The sequence below is a fragment of the Pongo pygmaeus genome, chromosome 21, assembly GCF_028885625.2.
Source record: "Pongo pygmaeus isolate AG05252 chromosome 21, NHGRI_mPonPyg2-v2.0_pri, whole genome shotgun sequence".
NCBI classification, from domain to species: Eukaryota; Metazoa; Chordata; class Mammalia; order Primates; family Hominidae; genus Pongo; species Pongo pygmaeus.
In genome coordinates, this window is record NC_072394.2 from 49,760,953 (window position 1) to 49,779,265 (window position 18,313).

Sequence of the window (18,313 nt, forward strand, 5' to 3'; positions counted from 1 at the left end):
TTTGCCCTTGCATCCCCTACCCAACTCCGTGGGTCTCTTCCCTCAGCCCCTGAAGTCTACTGGCCTCCTTGTGGGGTAATAAGAAATGCATATTGCATATTACATATTACATCAAGACCCAGTACAGCACATACATACGTGTGTGTATAAATAGGAGTGTATGTATATCATGTACGTGTGTATAACTAAGTTTCACAAAGCAATGCTTACCAAACAATTGTGACACATTCTATAGTTTTTCCATCCTGCTGTTTTTCAATGATGCAGGTTCCAATCTGCAAAATCAATTTCACAGCCCATGGATTGGAAAACACTGATTTAGAACAAGGATTGGCAAATAAGCTCATCCAAGTGATTGTTTTTATAAGCCCCATTTAACAGAGAGTGAAACTGAGACTCAGGAGGTGTCGTGGCTTGCCTGTGATTCACAGCTGGAGGCAGGCAGAGCTGAGACTCCAATCCTGCACTCTCTGACTCAGGTTGCAAACTCTGGTCCACAGATAAATTTTATTACTCTTCACATGATTTTTTTCATACTTTGACCCAATTATATAAAACTTGGGTGATTTCACTCGAAATGTAAATTTTCAACTTCTCTAAAATTCAAGTGGATCGCTTGGTCTGCATTTGCACATGAGCAGCTAAAGCCATCCACGGCCACCCCTGTGAGCTGACGGGGGCTCTGCAGGTTGACCCGTTTGCCACAGTCCTCACCATGCTGTGTTTTTTGTGTTGTTTTTTTTTTTTTTTTTTTTTTTTTGAGACAGAGTCTCGCTCTGTTGCCGAGGCTGGAGTGCAGTGGCACAAGCTTGGCTCACTACAACCTCCATCTCCTAGGTTCAAGCATTTCTCCTATTTCAGCCTCCCGAGTAGCTGGGATTACAGACAGGCGCCACCACGCCTGGCTAATTTTTTGTATTTTTAGTAGAGATGGAGTTTCACCATGTTGGTCAAGCTGGTCTCGAACTCCTAACCTCAGGTGATCCACACGCCTCAGCCTCCCAAAGTGCTGGGATTACAGGCGTGAGCCACCACACCTGGCCACCATGCTGTGTTTTCTCCCTGACACCCCGAAGTCAAGCATTGGTTGCCATTGATCCACACACCGGCCAGCTATTATTCTCATAGTGGAGAAATATTTTTTCTATCAAAAGTGGAAAAATAAAAACTAAACCAAAGGGCTTACATATGTCAAGAAAAGCAATAGTGGAACACGGTGGCTTACACCTGCAATCACAGTGCTTTGGGAGACTGAGGTGGGAGAATCATTTGAGCCCAGGAGTTTGAGACCAGGCTGGGCAATATAGTGAGACCCCATCTCTACAAAAATAAATAAGTAACTGGGCATAGTGGCGTGCACTGTGGTCCCAGCTACTCGGGAGGCTGAGGCAGGAGGATGGCTTGAGCCCAGGAGGTCGAGGTTGTAGTGAGCTACGATTGTGCCACTTTGCAGTGAGCTATGATTGTGTCACTGCACTCCAGCCTGGGCAACAGAGGGATACCCTGTCTCAAAAAAAAAAATAGATTTAAAAAAATGCACAGATTGTTCAAACACGTGTTTTTGTTGTTATTGTTGTTTGTTTTTTGGTTTTTTGAGACGGAGTTTCGCTCTTTCTGCCAGGCTGTAGTGAAGTGGCGCGATCTCGGCTCACTGCAACCTCCGCCTCCCAGGTTCAAACAATTTTCCTGCCTCAGCCTCTCTAGTAGCTGGAATTACAGGCACTCGCCACCACGCCTGGCTAATTTTTGTATTTTTAGTAGAGACTGTAATGTCTAACCTTGTTTTTACTAACCTTGTTTTTAGACTCTCCCTCTTTCCTTTAATCACCTAGCCTTAGTTCCACCTGAATTGACTCTCCCTTAGCTAACAGAGCCAGACAGACTCCATCTTGGCTCTTTCACTGGCAGCTCCTTCCTCAAGGACTTAACTTGTGCAAGCTGACTCCCAGCACATCCAAGAATGCAATTAACTGATAAAATACCGTGGCGAGCAATATCAGCAGTTCCCAGGAATTCGTCTGATTGACAACGCCCAAAAAAAGCCCCACGTCTATCACCTTGTAATAATCTTAAAGCCTCTGCACCTAGAACTGTTTACTTTCCGGTAACCATTTATCCTTTTAACTTTTTTGCCTACTTTATTTCTGTAAAATTGTTTTAACTAGACCCCCCTCCCCTTTCTAAACCAAAGTATAAAAGAAAATCTAGCCCCTTCTTCAAGGCCGAAAGAACTTTAAGCGTTAGCCATCTCTTAGCCACCGGCTAAATAAACAGACTCTTAATTCGTCTCAAAGTGTGGCGTTTTCTCTAACTCGCTCACGTGCAACAAGACGGGGTTTCACCATTTTGGCCAGGCTGGTCTCGAACTTCTGACCTCAGGTGATCCACCCACCTCGGCCTCCTAAAGTGCTAGGATTACAGGCGTGAGCCACCGCGCTTGGCCTCTAACATGTTTACTATACAAAGAAAGCATATCTATGTCAGTGTTACCCCAGCCTGTTTCCTAGCTTATATCCCCTGCCTGGGTCCTGGGAGCAAACCCCAGCTGAACTCACTACCCTATGTCCAAGTCTTGTCTCTTTTGTCCACAGTTGTGTCCCCAGCACCTGAAACAGGGCCCAGTGAAGAATAAGTCCCTAGTTAATAATTAACTTGTGGCTTTTATACAAAAGTTTCTCCAATGATGACAAAGATATAGTCATGGTTAAGAGCAGGCATTTTTTGGGCCGGGCGCGGTGGCTCATGCCTGTAATCCCAGCACTTTGGGAGGCCGAGGTGGGTGGATCACAAGGTCAGGAGTTCGAAACCAGCCTGGCTAACATGGCGAAACCCCGTCTCTACTAAAAATGCAAAAATTAGCCAAGCGTGGTGGCTCATGCGTATAATCCCAGCTACTTGGGAGGCTGAGGCAGGAGAATCGCTTCAACCCGGGAGGCGGAGGTTGTGGTGAGCCGAAGTTGCGCCACTGCACTCCAGCCTGGGCAACAAGAGCAAAACCCTGTCTCAAAAAAAAAAAAAAGAGCAGGCATTTTTTGTGTCATTAGACTGGGTTCAAGTCCAGCTTCGACTACGCACAAGCTGTGTAGCCTCAATCCCTCTGGACCTGATGTCCTTTGCTGCAAAACGCAGGTCATTAGGATGCAATGTGCATAAATTGCCTGGAGCACAGGAGGTGCTGTGTATGTAAATGAAGTTTCCTTCTCCTCGGGTTCATCAAAGTGAACCAAGGTCAGTACTCAGCTGTCTTAATAAAGCTTGTAGTACCCAACTGGCCCAGGCTTAGGCTATCTGTGGGACCAGGAAGACCACAGTTTTCCATTAACACCACAATCTGAAAAGAGTGCCCTGGGCAGATTAGAGCCCTAGACCAGGTAGCAAAGCCACAGGTTTGATCCCCGGTCACATGTATGAGAACTGGCTCGCTCAACATCTGATCATCCTTCTGGGGTAGTTTTCCAAACTAAATTAAAAACCGGCTGGGCCCAGTGGCTCACACCTGTAACCACATTTCTTTAGGAGGCTGAGATGGGAGGATCACTTGAGGCCAGGAGTTCTAGATCAGCCTGGCCTATATGATGAAAACCTGTCTTTACTGCAATTACCAAAATTAGCTGAGCGTGACGGCACACGCCTATAATCCCAGCTACTCAGGAGGCTGAGGCACAGGAATTGCTTGAACCCAGGAGGCGGAGGTTGTAGTGAGCCGAGATCACGCCACTGCACTCCAGCCTGGTTAACAGAATGAGACTCTGTCTCAAAAAAAAAAAAAAAAAAAACTTATTTCTCAGGCTCTATTCAGCCAGGCGTTTGATATGTCAAGGTTCCACTCATCAGCTGCATTTGGTACGGATTAAGTGGGGAGAAAAGTGACTGCACGTGGCTGTGTGGACCAGCCCAGGGCCAGCGTGGTTCTGGCCTCAGTGCATCTGTTTCTTTGCAGCCCAGTCCTGCACGGTGGCTTCGGTGGCTTCCTGGAAGCTCAGACCTGATGGCTTTCTTCAGCCCTCCATGTGAGTCCGGAAATACTTTTTTGGGGGTTTGTTTTTGTTTGTTTTTGTTGTTTTGTTTTGTGTTTGTTTTTGTTCTTTTGTTTTGTGTTTGTTTTTTGAGACGGAGTCTAGCTCTGTCGCCCAGGCTGGAGTGCCACGGCAAGATCTCGGTTTACTGAAACCTCCGCCTCCTGGGTTCAAGCGATTCTCCTGCCTGAGCCTCCCGAGTAGCTGGGATTACAGGTGCCTGCCACCACGCCCGGCTAATTTTTATATTTTAGTAGAGATGGGGGTTTCACCATGTTGGCCATGTTGGTCTTGAACTTCTGACCTCGAGTGATCCATCCGCCTGCCTCGGCCTCCCAACGTGCTGGGATTACAGGCAGGAGCCACCATGCCTGGCTTGTAAATACTGTTAATGTATCAGTGAGATCGAGCCATGAGTTTGGGAGAAGTCATGCACAGATGATGGGTATTAGACCTTACATAATTGTGGGAGGAGCCGGGGAAGCAGGGGTCTGAGGAGGGATCTGGAGTCACCAAGAAGGTGATCTGAGAAGCTGTGGGGCAAGTTCAGAGGACTCAATGGGGATCTGTGGCCTCTGCAGCCCAGGTGACAGGCCAGGTGCTGACATGCAGGAGTCAGGAAGATGACCTGGACGCAGAGTGGAGGAGAGCAAGGGCAAGCTGGAGCCTGCTGGCGCCACTGCAGTTGTCTGTCCCACATCTAACCACAGTGACCTTGCAACAGTAGAGGCTGTGGCTTCCTTACAGCCTTGGAAATCTCACACAGCTCCTCTTTTGGTCAACTCTAACTGGGAACCACTCGAGAGCCAGGATTCTGGGAAATGTGGTTCCAGCCTAGCCAGGTTGGCATGGAACTGACCAGTGCACTTACTAATGCCTTGTGCTTAAACTGGTTGGGTGAATTCTGCTCTCTACAACTGACCTGACTGACAGAGACCTTGGACAGTTCTGCAGTGGGTACTGTCGTTTTGTCCACACAAGACCTTTTGTTTGAACACTTTCCCAACTTATGAGTCTGCACCAAAAGAGGCTTGAATCTCACTTTCCCAGCCTCCGTTGCAGTTAGAAGGTTAGCTATGTGGCCTCAGCTCAGCCAGTCACATACACCCAGGTGGCACCCAGGCTCAGCAATCAAATACCCCTGATATGGTTTGGCTCTGTGTCCCCACCCAAATCTCATCTCCAATTGTAAGCCCCATGTGTCAGAGGAGGTGTCTGGTGGAAGGTGATTGAACTGTGAAGGCGGATCTCCCCCTTGCCGTTCTCGTGATAGTGAGTTCTCACAAGATCTGATGTTTAAAAGTAAGGCACTTCCCCCTTTGAACTCCCTCTCCTGCCACCATGTAAGACATGCTTTTCTTCCCCTTTGCTTTCTGCCATGATTCTAAGTTTCCTGAGGCTTCTCCAGCCCTGCAGAAGTGTGAGTCAAACCTCTTTTCTTTATAAATTACCCAGTCTCGGGTAGTTCTTTATAGCAGTGTGAAAATGAACTAATACAACACCTAAATGGTGCTTAGACTCAATCAGATGCACCCACATGGGACCTGGGCTCAGCCAATCCAGATACATCCACATGTGAAAGCAATGGAAGTGGATTCTGATGCATGGAATCCAATCTGGCAAGGAGGCAGAAGGGTCGTGCCCAGCATCACTAGAGAAAGTCGCAGTGTTTGAGCCCAATGGGGCAGTGATGTGAGAAGTCTTTTTTTTTTTTTTTTTTCCAGATGGAATCTCGCTCTGTCACCCGGGCTGGAGTGCAGTGGTGCAATCAAAGCTCACTGCAGCTTCCACCTCCTGGGTTCAAGTGATTCTCCCACCTCAGCCTCCCGAGTAGCTGGGACTACAGGCATACACCACCATGCCCCCACTAATTTTTATATTTGTAATAGAGACAGGGTTTTGCCATGTTGGCCAGGCTGGTCTCAAACTCCTGACTTCAGGTGATCTGCCCGTCTCAGCTTCCCAAAGTGCTGGGATTACATGCGTTAGCCACCATGCCTGGCCAATGTGGGAAGTCTTAACACAAAGGTCCTGCAATGTAATCTGGACATTGTTCGTGGCTGTGCAATCTCCTAATCCATCTCTCTGGCCCTCCCAGGGATTTGTGAGCCACTCAATATCCTTTAACAAATGCCTTTTCTGCTCAAATTAGCTAAGTCCATTCTGTTATTTGCAACTAAAAACCTGACCCCTCCCAATTCATGTATCCCCCACGTCTCCATTTCCCAAGCTGCACAGAGTGGAATAACCACCCCAGTGGGCAGCTAAGAGAAGCCTGGGGAGTCATTTTGTAAACTCACCACGGTGTCACACACACGGGGCTAGTTGTGACTGGGGCAGTGTTGTCTGATGACTCACTGAACTGGCTTGGGAAGTAAGCACACTGGTTTGAGTCCCGGCTCTGCAGTGACCTTTTGTGTGATCTTGAGCAAGTCACTTTTTTCTCTCTGAACCTCAGCTGCCTCAATGGGAGAATGGGCCCGTTACGAGCACCTGCTCCATGTAGGGAGTTATTACAAAACCCAAGGGATTACAGCATGGAAAGCCTCAGCACAGAGCCCCACGTGGGGCAGGCCCACATCAGCGACACTTGGAGGAATATAGGTGACCTTTGCTTCTCTAGACTAAAGAAAATAAGTAAGAATATAGATGGGGTCCTGACATACCCAGATATGAAGGTGGCAGCTAAATGCTGACCTTTGGAAAACTCAACTCTGATTAATGCCACTCGAATGTATAGTTTAAAATGGACGGTCGGCCGGGCGTGGTGGCTCATGCCTGTAATACTAACACTTTGGGAGGCCAAGGCGGGTGGATCATTGAGGTCAGGAGTTCGAGACCAGCCAGGCCAACATGGTGAAACCCCATCTCTACAAAAAATACAAAAATTAGCCAGAAATTGCTTGAACCCAGGAGGCAGAAGTTGCAGTGAGCCGAGATCGTGCCACTGCACTCCAGCCTGGGCAACAGAGTGAGACTCTGTCTCAAAATAAATAAAATAAAATAATAGAATAGACAGGCACACTGGCTCACACTTATAATCCCAGCACTTTAGGAGGCCAAGGTGGGTGAATCGCTTGAGCTCACGAGTTCAAGACCAGCCTGGGCAACATTGTGGAACCCTGTCTCTACAAAAAAATTTAAAAATTAGTTGGGCATGGTGGCGTGTGCCTGTAGTCCCAGCTACTCAGGAAGCTGAGGCGGGAGGATGGTGTGAACCTGGGAGGCAGAGGTTGCTGTGAGCAGAGATTTCGCCACAGCACTCAAGCCTGGGCGACAGAGCAAGACCTTGTCTCAAAAAATAAATAAATAAAATAATTGGGCTCAGTCCCCTCAGAAAGAAACCCCCTTCAGGTTCTACTGAACGGTGAGCCCCTCAGAGAGGGCTCCCAGTAACATCATCTCCCTACCCGCCCAGCTTTATTTACCTTCAGTGCATCTAGCCCGCCTGGGATTATATTACATGCATACAGGTATCAAATTGTTTCCCAGTGAGAGTGTCAGATCAATAGGGACAGAGACCGAACCTGTTTTGTTCACTACTGTGTCACTACTGAGGACTTGACTCATACAGAGCTCAGTGAACAGCTGTCTCCGGAGTGAAGGGTTTTGGCCGACGTGCTCGCTGTCCTCAGTGGGCCAGATCGCTCCACAGGCTGCAGTTTTGCCTATGGCCACCAGATGGCGAGCTTGCTGGACTGCATGAAAAGGTCTGAGCCAGTTCCTGTCCCGGTCATTGCCAAAGGAAACCAGCAAGAACCTGGCAGCTTCTGCCAGGTTCACCAGACCTCACTGCATCTCCCTCTTCTTCTCCTCATTCTGAAAACACTCAACCCAGACTGGAACCTTCAAGCCCTTCCCCTCCTACCTGGCCTCTCACTGACCCACTGGTGTGGCCTGAGAAGTAAGCAGATTAGAGAGTGTTCTAATTAGGTGGAGTGGATTCTGTTATTTGCAACTAAAAACCTGACCCCTCCAAATTCATGTAACCCCTGAGTCTCAGTTTTCCAAGCTGCACAAAGAGTGGAATAACCACCCCAGTGGGCAGCTAAGAGGAGCCTGGGGAGTCATTTTGTAATGGTGCTCACTGCAGGGCCGTTTGCCGTGGCCAGAGTTTGGGGACAATCTGAGTGTCCACCAGCTGGGGGCTGGCCACGTGCATTATCCCGTGTCCACATAGCAGACATCACACCCCCTAAAAATGGATGGAGGTGCTCTTGAACTGCACCGATATGGATCAATACTCAAGGCTTCAGATTAAGTCTAAAAAAAAAAAAAAACGGGGCGAGGGGACAGGGCAGAAGAGTGTGTATCAAATGCTATCATTTATGTAGAAAAAGGGGGCCGGGAGCATTGGTTCATGCCTGTAATTCCAGCACTTTAGGAGGCTGAGGTGGGCAGATCACCTGAGGTCAGGAGTTCAAGACCAGCCTGGCCAACATGGTGAAACTCTGTCTCTACTAAAAATACAAAACTCAGCTGGGCATGGTGGCGGGTGCCCTTAATCCCAGCTACTCGGTAGGCTGAAGCAGAAAAATTGCTTGAATCCGGGAGGTGGATGTTGTAGTGAGCCGAGATCGTGCCACTGCACTCCACCTTGGGCGACAGAGCGAGACTCCGTCTCATAAAAAAAGAAAAAAGAAAGAAATAAAAGAAAAGGAACAGAGAAAAATGTCTCTGCATTTGTTTGTAAGTGCACACTCTCCCTGAGGGCTATGTGGGAAGGGGGATTGGAGGGGACCAGTGTAGCAGGAAGGGAGAGGCTTTATACTATGGGCCCTTTTGTATCTTCAGATTTGAGTCATGTGGCTGTTTTACCTGGTCAGATGAATGGTAAAACTAAAAGCAACCATTTCTCTGTCCTCGAGTAAGCAGCCACTTCCCTGGATGTCTTTGCTTCTAAGGGAGGTTGTGGCAGAGGCCGGATGGGGGTGCAGTGGGACACTTCAAGGTGCATTTGAATGCTGCGCTGCTGGCTACTCGCTACTTAGGAGCCCAGCTGCTGGCTGCTCGCTACTTAGGAGCCGCATGACCTTCATTGTGTCCAAGCCCTGGGGACACAGCAGGGAACAGAGAGCACCTCCCTCACCCAGCTCACATTCAATTGGGACACACAGGAGAAGTTATAAAACCCCACACCCTTTGCTCAGGGATATGAAGAAAACATTGAGGCTATGATGGGCCAGTGGCAGGTGGCTATTTCAGAAGTGACATCTGAAGAATCAGGTGCCAGCCACAGAAGAGGGTGTCAGGTCAAAGGAGCAGAGAGTGCAGTTGAGACAAGAAAGGCAGGAGCTGAAAGAAGACAATGGATGACCCCTCATAGCCATGGCCCCTCCTTTCTCTGGTCTTCAGGATGAAATGAGACAACAGAGGAAAGGTGTGCACACATGCCCAGGAATGGGAAGCTAACATTCTTCTCACTTAAAAAAATGACTTGGAGGCTAGGCGTGGTGGCTCACGCCTGTAATCCCAGCACTTTGGGAGGCCGAGGCAGGTGGATCACCTGGGGTTGGGAGTTCGAGACCAGCCTGACCAATGTGGAGAAACCTCATCTCTACTAAAAATACAAAATTAGCTGGGCGTGGTGGTGGATGCCCGTAACCGCAACTACTCGGGAGGCTGAAGCAGGAGAATCGCTTGAACCTGGGAGGCAGAGGTTGTGGTGAGCCAAGATCATGCCATTGCACTCCAGCCTGAGCAACAAGAGCAAAACTCCGTCTCAAAAAAAAAAAAGACGGGAGGCCAAGGTGGGCGGATCACCTGAGACAAGGAGTTCGGAGTTCGAGACCAGCCTGGCCAACATGGCGAAAACCCCATCTCTACTAAAAATACAAAAATTAGCCGGGCATGGGTGGTGGGCACCTGTAATCCCAGCTACTCGGGAGGCTGACACAGAAGAATTGCTTCAACCCGGGAGGCTGAGTTTGCAGTGAGCTATCGCACCACTGCACTCCAGCCTGGGCGATGGAGACTCTCCCTCCAAAAAAAGACGAAAGTCCAGGTGCCATGGCTTATACCTGTAATTCCAGCACTTTGGGAGTCTGAGGCAGGCAGATCACTTCAAGTCAGGAGTTCAAGACCAGCCTGGGGAATATGTGAAACCCTCGTCTCTGACTAAAAATACAAAAAAATGAGCCAGGCATGGTGGTGCACGTCTGAATCCCCAGCTACTTGAGAGGCTGAGGCACCAGAATCGCTTGAACCCAGGAGGCGGAGGTTTTGCAGTGAGCCGAGATTGCGCCACTGCACTGCAGCCTGGGTGACGGGGCGAGACTCCGTCTCAAAAAAACAAAAAATAAAAATAATTTGTAGACTGTCTTCCTGTGAAGAATGAGAGGCCTACCCTGACAGGGCTCCTGGGCCCTGCTCACCATCTGTCCCCAGTAACTGAAACTGTGCATGGCTCATGACAGGTCCCCTGTAATACTTGAGTAACTGAGCGATTGTTGTCCCCATTAGGATGCAAGTTTGATGAAGGCAGGGACCCGACTCCTTGATGGCACCATGGGATCCTCAGCACCTGGACAGTGCCTGACGCGATGCGTGTTTGCTGATTGGCACGAATGAACTTATACCCACGCGGGCCAACCTCCCCTGCCGGCCATGTCACGTCTTGGCCTTTGGCACAGGAAGGGGTTTGTGGAGATCTTTTCTGGGGAGTTACTGGATTGCAGAGAAGGAACACTGCTGCCCAGGAAACCAAACCTCAGCCTTTCAAGCCCGCTTCATTCTACTTATACCCTGTGCACCTCCAGCCAGGCCCGGAGCCATGGACCAGGGAACCTGCAAGGGGCCAGGATCCTTGCTGCCCACACGAGGCCTGTTAGCTCGGCTTCCCTACGGGCTTCAAGAAGACAACAACTCCCTCCTCTCCCAACTGTTTGACGAGGACTGGCGTGGGAGGCACCCACTAGGGCCCATTCTCTCCAGTGTGCCCCACCACCTGGCTGTGGGGGGTGCTCGTGACCTCTCACAGCCCCTTCTGCGTTTGGTCGTGCAAACTTGACACAGCCATCCCGACCAAATGGAAAACTGCAAATTCGAGGACGACCACGGCATTTTTCCAAAACAGTTTAATTAAAAAAAGGTAAAGAAATCTGAAAAAACTGGGGGGTGGGGGAAGGAATGGGCAAACCCAAAAAAGCATATAGTGTGAGTCTACTAGCTCAGTCACAAAGAAACACCACCGTCAAAAAGATATTTAAGTTTAATACAAATTTTATACAAAGAAAATGTGAAAAAATACTTCCATATGCTAAAAGCAATTATGCTTCACAAATAAGGCCAGCTAGGCTATTTTTTTTTTTTTTTGACAACTGCAATTCACAAATGTTCTTTCTCTCCTGTTTTCTTCTAATACTGTCTTCTTATTTCTTCTCTAATATGGGTAACTAGCTGGAAACTGTACAGTTCGCATCCTCTTATCAACAATGAAGATTAAGTAAACAAGACTAAAATGTACAACAAAACGTACTGGAATGATATCGTACAATTAATTTTCTCATATACATACATCACCTTTTGCTTTTTCGTCAATGCTTTTTGTTTTACACAACATACAAAATGGCTCTACAGCATACGTAGTGTACGGACAGCATGATGGGCCTTGCTTTCTCTCATACTGCCTGTGTTTCATGCTTACATAAAAACGTGAAATTCCATCATATAAATAATACGTACATGCTTCATCCCAGACTCAAATGTCCTCTGCGTGCACCTTGCCTTTGAGTCCTTGCTTCCAAGAAGCACAGCATCTCTGACCAAGTGTGTGTGAGTGTGTTTAAAGGAACCACAAAGCAAAGATATGATTTCTCTTTTTAAGGAGTTCATGATCCTAAGACTTTCTATGTTCTCTCCTGTGACTGAGCTGAGTGGGGCTTGTTTCTGTTTCTCTTCTGTAAACAAGAATATTGTTTTTTCCCTTTTAGGAGTAGAGTCATCATTTCAATCACATGAAATAAACTAGCTTCTCCCTGTGTCCGTCTGGTCCGGAGAGCTTGCATTTTAGGAACGTGGTAACGTAGTAGCTGAAAGGAGCCAACGGCTTGATGGGATAGAGTCTGTGCCGAAACTCCCGATCCCAACATGCTGTGTACAGACACACAAGTGAAAACGGTTCACCCTCCCCTGGGTATCCAAGGATGAGGACGTGAGTATGAAAGGGGTCCCCGGGCCCAGTATCCATTCCATCGTGTGACAGACAGGCTAACTGACCATCCCTTCTCCAATACCAAAACATTCTTTTTGTTGTTGGGGTTGGTTGTTTTTGTTTTTTTTTTAATTGCTTTTCTTTTTCTTTTTTTTTTTTTATAAGTTAATACAAATATAAAAAGGGGAAGGTCCTCTAGATTCAATGACATCCACAAATTGTACATTATTTACACCAAAAGCACAGGGCTCGTGTGGGTGAACAGTCTGCAGTCAAAGCCGATGCCGGGTGTCCTGTAGTGTAGCAGCCCCCGCGCCGGGGGCTCAGGCTCAACTGAGGGTTTTGTCATTCTCAAGTCTGAAAGTGGCTGTTCTCTTGCCTTTGTTGTTTCTTCTTTTCCTGGCGTGTGGGTTTTTCTCCCAATGGGGTGGGTGGTTTGTGTCCCGATTCACTGCTAGTCCCAGAAGGTGTCCAGCCGAGACTCTTTTGGGAGGAGGCTCTTCGTGCTGGTACTGGTGTTGTGCTCGGAACGTGTCGATCCCCTCTTCTCATCGCTGCTGCTCCAACTGGATTTATTACTCCGGGAATGGTCTGAGGAGGAAAACCAATGTGTTTAGCGTGCCTGCTCACCTGCGCCTGAGCATAACCATCCTGCAATCTGACCTGCCCCTCCTGCACAGGAAGCCACCTTCCCCTCCCCACTGATGGTTCAAACACTGCCACCGCTGACTGCCCTGCACCCGTGGGTCTGTAGAACAGAAAGGTAGAACAACTTATTTTTTAGGATTTAATGACAGCCGGTTGAAAAACGGTAGGGTGTCATGCTCACAGAGAATAAAGATTTGTGGAAAAGGTGCTGAACTGCCAAGGAAGGCATTTCTTGTGCCGTGTCTGGAACCGTGTGTCCTTACTACATCACTGAACGACACCAAGCACCCCATGCACTTCTGGGTCCAGCCTTGGCCCCTGGAGAAAGACACCGAAATTTGGCATACAGTCTACTTCCGTTAGTGGGATTTCTTTTATCAATGTATAGGCAACTTGAAAAAATGGACTTAAACCAAATCACACTTGTCCACCCAAGGGAGAGGATCATAAAGGAGAAGAATGGTTAAGTCCACCTGGGAACACACACCCACTGACTCCCGGTAAGGACAAGCTTATGGGTAACTGAAGAATTCAGAATCAGAATAAGACCTAGGATGGCTTCAAAGACACATGGACAAGGAGCTGAGTAGTGACTGAGTAAGAAATAAGTGAAGAAGCTGAAGGAAGAGCCAAATGAGGTGTCTGTGAAGAGCACTTTAGCCAACAGCCCAGGTCTGCAGGCTCTGCTAGACGGCTGACTGGAGAAACCTTCCAGCCAAGCCCTAAGATCCCATCACATCCTGGATCATTTACTAAGTTCAGACAGACTGGGACAGAATTATTTTTTAATTTCTTAATGTGGGTGATAATGTTTGGTTGAAAGAGGTTGAGGGCAAGAGTGGAGTGGGCCAAGGAGGGGACCATGCTACTACCTAGCGGGGCTGCATTTCTTACTGCCTGGTAAAAAGGCATGCGTGGGTAACCATGAGTTCTGGAAGATAAGCAGTGAAGAGAATGATCAAAGATCTCCAAAGTCATGTAGTTACTCAGGAGAGAACTCTTCTTAGTCACATGCATCAGTGACCAAAAGGGAGCAATACTATGGTAGGCAGAGCTGGGGGCAAGGGCGGAGTCTTCTTAACAATCCTTAATCTGCCAGAATTCTTATGCCTTCTTCCCTTAGCCGCCATGCCTATGCTTTTAGTTCTTCGGAAGGACTCTGGGGAGTGATGCAGCTGGTCATCCCCATCTGGGAGAAAATCCTACAGTGATGTGGTCAAACCACATCAAGTCCTTCCAGCTCTGGTGAGGGCAGAGACCACCAGCGGGTACTGGAAGAAATGGGACTAGGGCCAAGCTGAGTTCAGTATCTCTCTCCCAGAACCAGGCTGGCCAATGGAGGGATCTGCAGGCCCTCACTCCTCATATGGAGAGGACACGGGACACTGGCTGCCATAGCCAATCACCACAGGAGGGAATCGGTGTTCATCTAGGACCCTTTATGAAAAGAGCGAGGACGATCTCCGTCAAGAAGCCAGGCCCACATGCTCGCTCTCATTTCCTAATGCGGTTTGTGATGGCGACCAGAGGCACAGTGAAGAAGAAACGTTGCAAAGGAAGACCCACGACTCAAAAGAACAGGAGAAGACACACCCACAAAGAAAAACACACACAGACACACACAGAACAAGCCTTCTGCATGCCAGGAAGAAGCCCCGGCAGCTTTCGTAAGACAGGGTCATACTTACACTTCTGGGCGGGGTAGTTGGGGTGCGGCTGGTGGTCTGTGGTGGTTGGGGCATAGGCAGGTTGCTTGTCACACCTTTTGCTAACTGAAGAGATAGCACAGGTAGCCTCAGAGTCTGTCAGAGAGCTGGAATTCCGCAAAACCCCAAGTGCTTACTATTTTTTGTTCATCAACAGGCTACTGTTATTAGAACCAGTTGGCACCTTCATTCATGTCACCATTGTCCAACTTTAATGCAAGCACAGGAGACTAAGTCTCTTTAAAAATGCATATCAAACCACAAACAGCATCACTGGACACAGCACAGCATTACAGATAGGAAATAAGGTATACAATGACATAAAAGCAACTCAGCATCTTGTAAGCCACAAATTCTCAGAACCACTAGCTCTGCCAATAGCCTAATTCAACCATGGGAAACGGAGGCGGGCACTAGAAACATGCTAAGGTTGAAGGCAGCACCCGAGAAAGCCAGACGATTTAAGGTAATAACTCATCAGCTGCCCACAGTGATAACAGAATAGGGAGGAGAGGATGGAGAAGGCACACGTGATGAGGAGGACTAAGGAAGGGACTCCAGATGAGGTGGCAAGTAAGCTAAATTCTCAGCTACGATGGTAGCACACCAACAAATCACCTGTGAAATCAAAGAGTCAAAAAACAGTGATATGAAAGGAGTCTCCGTAAACAGCTGATATGGTGAGAAGTTTCATAGGAAAACAATCGAAAGTAAGATCAAGAGAAAAAATAGAAACTCCAGGAAAAAGTAAGGCTATAAAAGAATGGAAATATAATCACAGTACACTATGTGACTCTGCCATGAATGATATGGTCATAATCATATAAGTAATAATTGTCACACTGCAACTTTTTAGACTAAGCCAACAGACAAGAGTGAGGCTTAACTGCAGTTATAGAACAGAATGCACATGTTCTCAACCTTGACAACGGGAAAGTCACAGGACAGGTGGGAAGCCTGGCTATGACGGGTGGGAGAGGTAAGGAGAAGATGGGCTGCCAAAAGAGGGGCCAAGAAATACTGTCTGTAGCAGACAGAACAAAAGAGCTAAGGAGGCAAGTGTTTCACTGGAGCAAGGTAGCACATAAAATAGTAACCTCAGTAGTGTGGGAAGAGGAAGAGAAGAGTAACTCTCATCTTTTAAAGCTGGAAGTCAACAAATAATATCTAAAGATAAAGTCAAGAAATAGAGGTATAGGCAAGTACATTATTTATTAGTAAGGAGGTAACAGGAGGACCAGAATGAGCAGTGTAAACTGAAACTAGGAAGAGTTTTCCCCTGCACTATTTTATTCTCTGCAACTCTATGCATATACAGCTTTAACTAAAAGCTTAAAATGAAAAGACGAACAGGAGAGGCCCATGTCCACACACTAAGGGAGCTCATACCCCTAACTAAAATTTTCTGTCTTCCAACTAAACTTAGAGGTACTATCCTAGTACCTGATGCACATAAATAGCTCAGAAGCCTTGATGTTTTTAAAACCCATGTTCCTTCTAGATATGTCACATGCGCTGTCACCAGAAAGCAAGTGCTGGCAGAAGTAAAGTGAGATGGATGAGGAATTAATTAGAAGGGGATCAAAACTGAGGAAGTCTTTCTGCTTTGACATGACCTGTCAACACAAACTGCTTTGGTGAGAAAATCGGGAAGACTGAGAAGACTGAAGGCTGCATTCCCGCACAGACCCCTGCGGCCTCCCTGCAGCTTCTCACTCACTCTCAGCATCACCGCGGCACTGACTGCAAAACACACTTTTTCTGCCACTTTCTGACCATGGGCTCCATGGTGCTCTCACTGTGCTGATGTGACTCTGCCCAGCCTCTTTCCAAGTCCTAAATGTTGGACTAAATCTCTTGTTTTTGAGACACAGTCTCACTCTGTTGCCCAGACTGGAATGCAGTGGCGTGGTCTCAACTCACTGTAACCTCCGCCTCCTGCGTTCAAGCAATTCTCATGCCTCAGGCCCCTGAGTAGCTGGGATTACAGGGGTGTGTCACCACGCCTAGCTAATTTTTTGTACTTTTAGTAGAGACGGGGTTTCACCATGTTGGTCAGGCTGGTCTTGAACTCCTGACCTCAAATGATCCACCCACCTTGGCCTCTCAAAGTGTTGGGATTATAGGCATGAGCCACCACGCCTGACCTAAATGCAGGGCTAAATCTCTTTTAGTGTAGCCCTGGGTGCACCTCAATCTTTATCCAAACCCTGGAGAGGAGGCCCTTTCTGACATGAAGATACCATGATTCTAGCCAATCTGGTCGTCTTTTAAGAAAAAAGTCCCTGCTGCTGACCACGGTGGCACATGCCTGTGATCCCAGCTACTCAAGAGGCTGAAGTGGGAGAATGGCTTGAGCTCAGGCAAGTTCAAGGCCAGCCTCGGCAACAAGGCAAGATCCTGTCTCTTAGGTTTCAAAACATTTAGAATTAAAAATGTCGGCCAGGCATGGTGGCTCACGCCTGTAATCCAAGCATTCTGGGAGGCTGAGGCGGGTGGATTGCCTGAGCTCAGGAGTTGGAGACCAACCTGGGCAACACGGTGAAACCCCATCTCTACTAAAATACAAAAAATAAGCTGGGCGTGGTGGCGTATTCCTATAATCTCAGCTGCTCGGGAGGCTGAGGCAGGAGAATCACTTGAACCTGGAAGGCAAAGGTTGCAGTGAGCCAAGATTGCAGCATTGCACTCCAGCCTGGGCAAAGTGCAAGACTCCATCTCAAATAATAATAATAATAATAATAATAATAATAATAAATGTCCATGACTGTTAATGGCTTAGGGGGATGGTGGAGTATCAGAATAGAAACTGTATCATATCAGCAGCAGACTGTGTAGAGACAGGGAAATGGAGACAAAAATGAAACAACTTTTTTTTTTTTTTTAAATATGAGGTCTCACTCTGTTGCCCAACTGGAGTGCAGTGGCTATTCACAGGCACTCACTGCAGCCTCAAAACTCCTAGGCTCAGGTAACCCCCTGCCTCAGCCTCTCCAAGTAGCTGGGACTACAGGTGCACCTAGCTCTAGAATAACAACCCCTGAAGAGACATCTAACTGGGTTGAGGAAGGAGACAGGACAGGTCTTAAGCTGTGCCATTCAATATGGTAACCACTACAATAAGATACAATGTTAAATTCCATTCCTCAGTCACACTAGCCACAGTTCAAGGCTTCAGCAGCGACACGTGGCTAGTGGCTACCATAGTGGACAGTGCAAATATAAGAACATGGCCATTGTCACAGAACGTTCTATTGGAGATGCAAGGTGTCAAGGAAGGCACTTAGAGATAGATGAGGATATTTAAGTGCCTAGGAAGAAAAGCAGTACAGAGTGAGAAATCTGGCTACAACAAAGGATGCAGATGCCTTTGAATGGCAGGAGGGAAGGACAGAGCACACCACGGAGGCCCTGCAGAGGGCAGAGGAGCAGCCCTGAGTGCCCAGGGATGGTGACACAGGGAGAGATGCAGGGAGGTCCAAAACAGAGCAGAGAACTTGAGAAATGGCCATCATGGACGATGGAATCCTGATGGAAAAAAAAAAAAAAACTTGGGTCACAACACAGGCCTCTGGCCAGGCACGGTGGCTCATGCCTGTAATCCAGCACGTGGGGAAGCCAACGCAGGTGAATCACTTGAGGTCAGGAGTTCAAGACCAGCCTGGCCAACACAGTGAAACCTTGTCTCTCTTAAAAATACAAAAAATTAGTTGGACATGGTGATGCACACCTGTAATCCCAGCTACTCAGGAGGCTGAGGCAGGAGAATCACTTGAATTGAGGAGGCAAAG

At 47.8% G+C, this 18,313-nt stretch overlaps 1 protein-coding gene across 42 annotated transcripts in view; it reads right to left on the reverse strand.

Annotated features, from left to right (window-relative positions):
- Nucleotides 1-11,208: 11,208 nt before the first annotated feature.
- Nucleotides 11,209-18,313, reverse strand: part of ZMYND8 (zinc finger MYND-type containing 8) — a 148,771-nt gene continuing 141,666 nt past the window's right edge. For 23 of the 42 annotated variants that reach the window (XM_063659273.1, XM_063659288.1, XM_063659269.1 and 20 more), the window contains 2 exons: nt 14,505-14,588; nt 11,209-12,759 (listed from right to left, as the gene is read on the reverse strand). In XM_063659273.1, coding sequence (XP_063515343.1) covers nt 12,623-12,759; nt 14,505-14,588 — 221 coding nt within the window. In that variant the 3' untranslated portion in view covers nt 11,209-12,622. The remainder of the gene's footprint in view (nt 12,760-14,504; nt 14,589-18,313) is intronic. The other 19 variants (XM_063659293.1, XM_063659276.1, XM_063659282.1 and 16 more) reach the window with 1 other exon arrangement.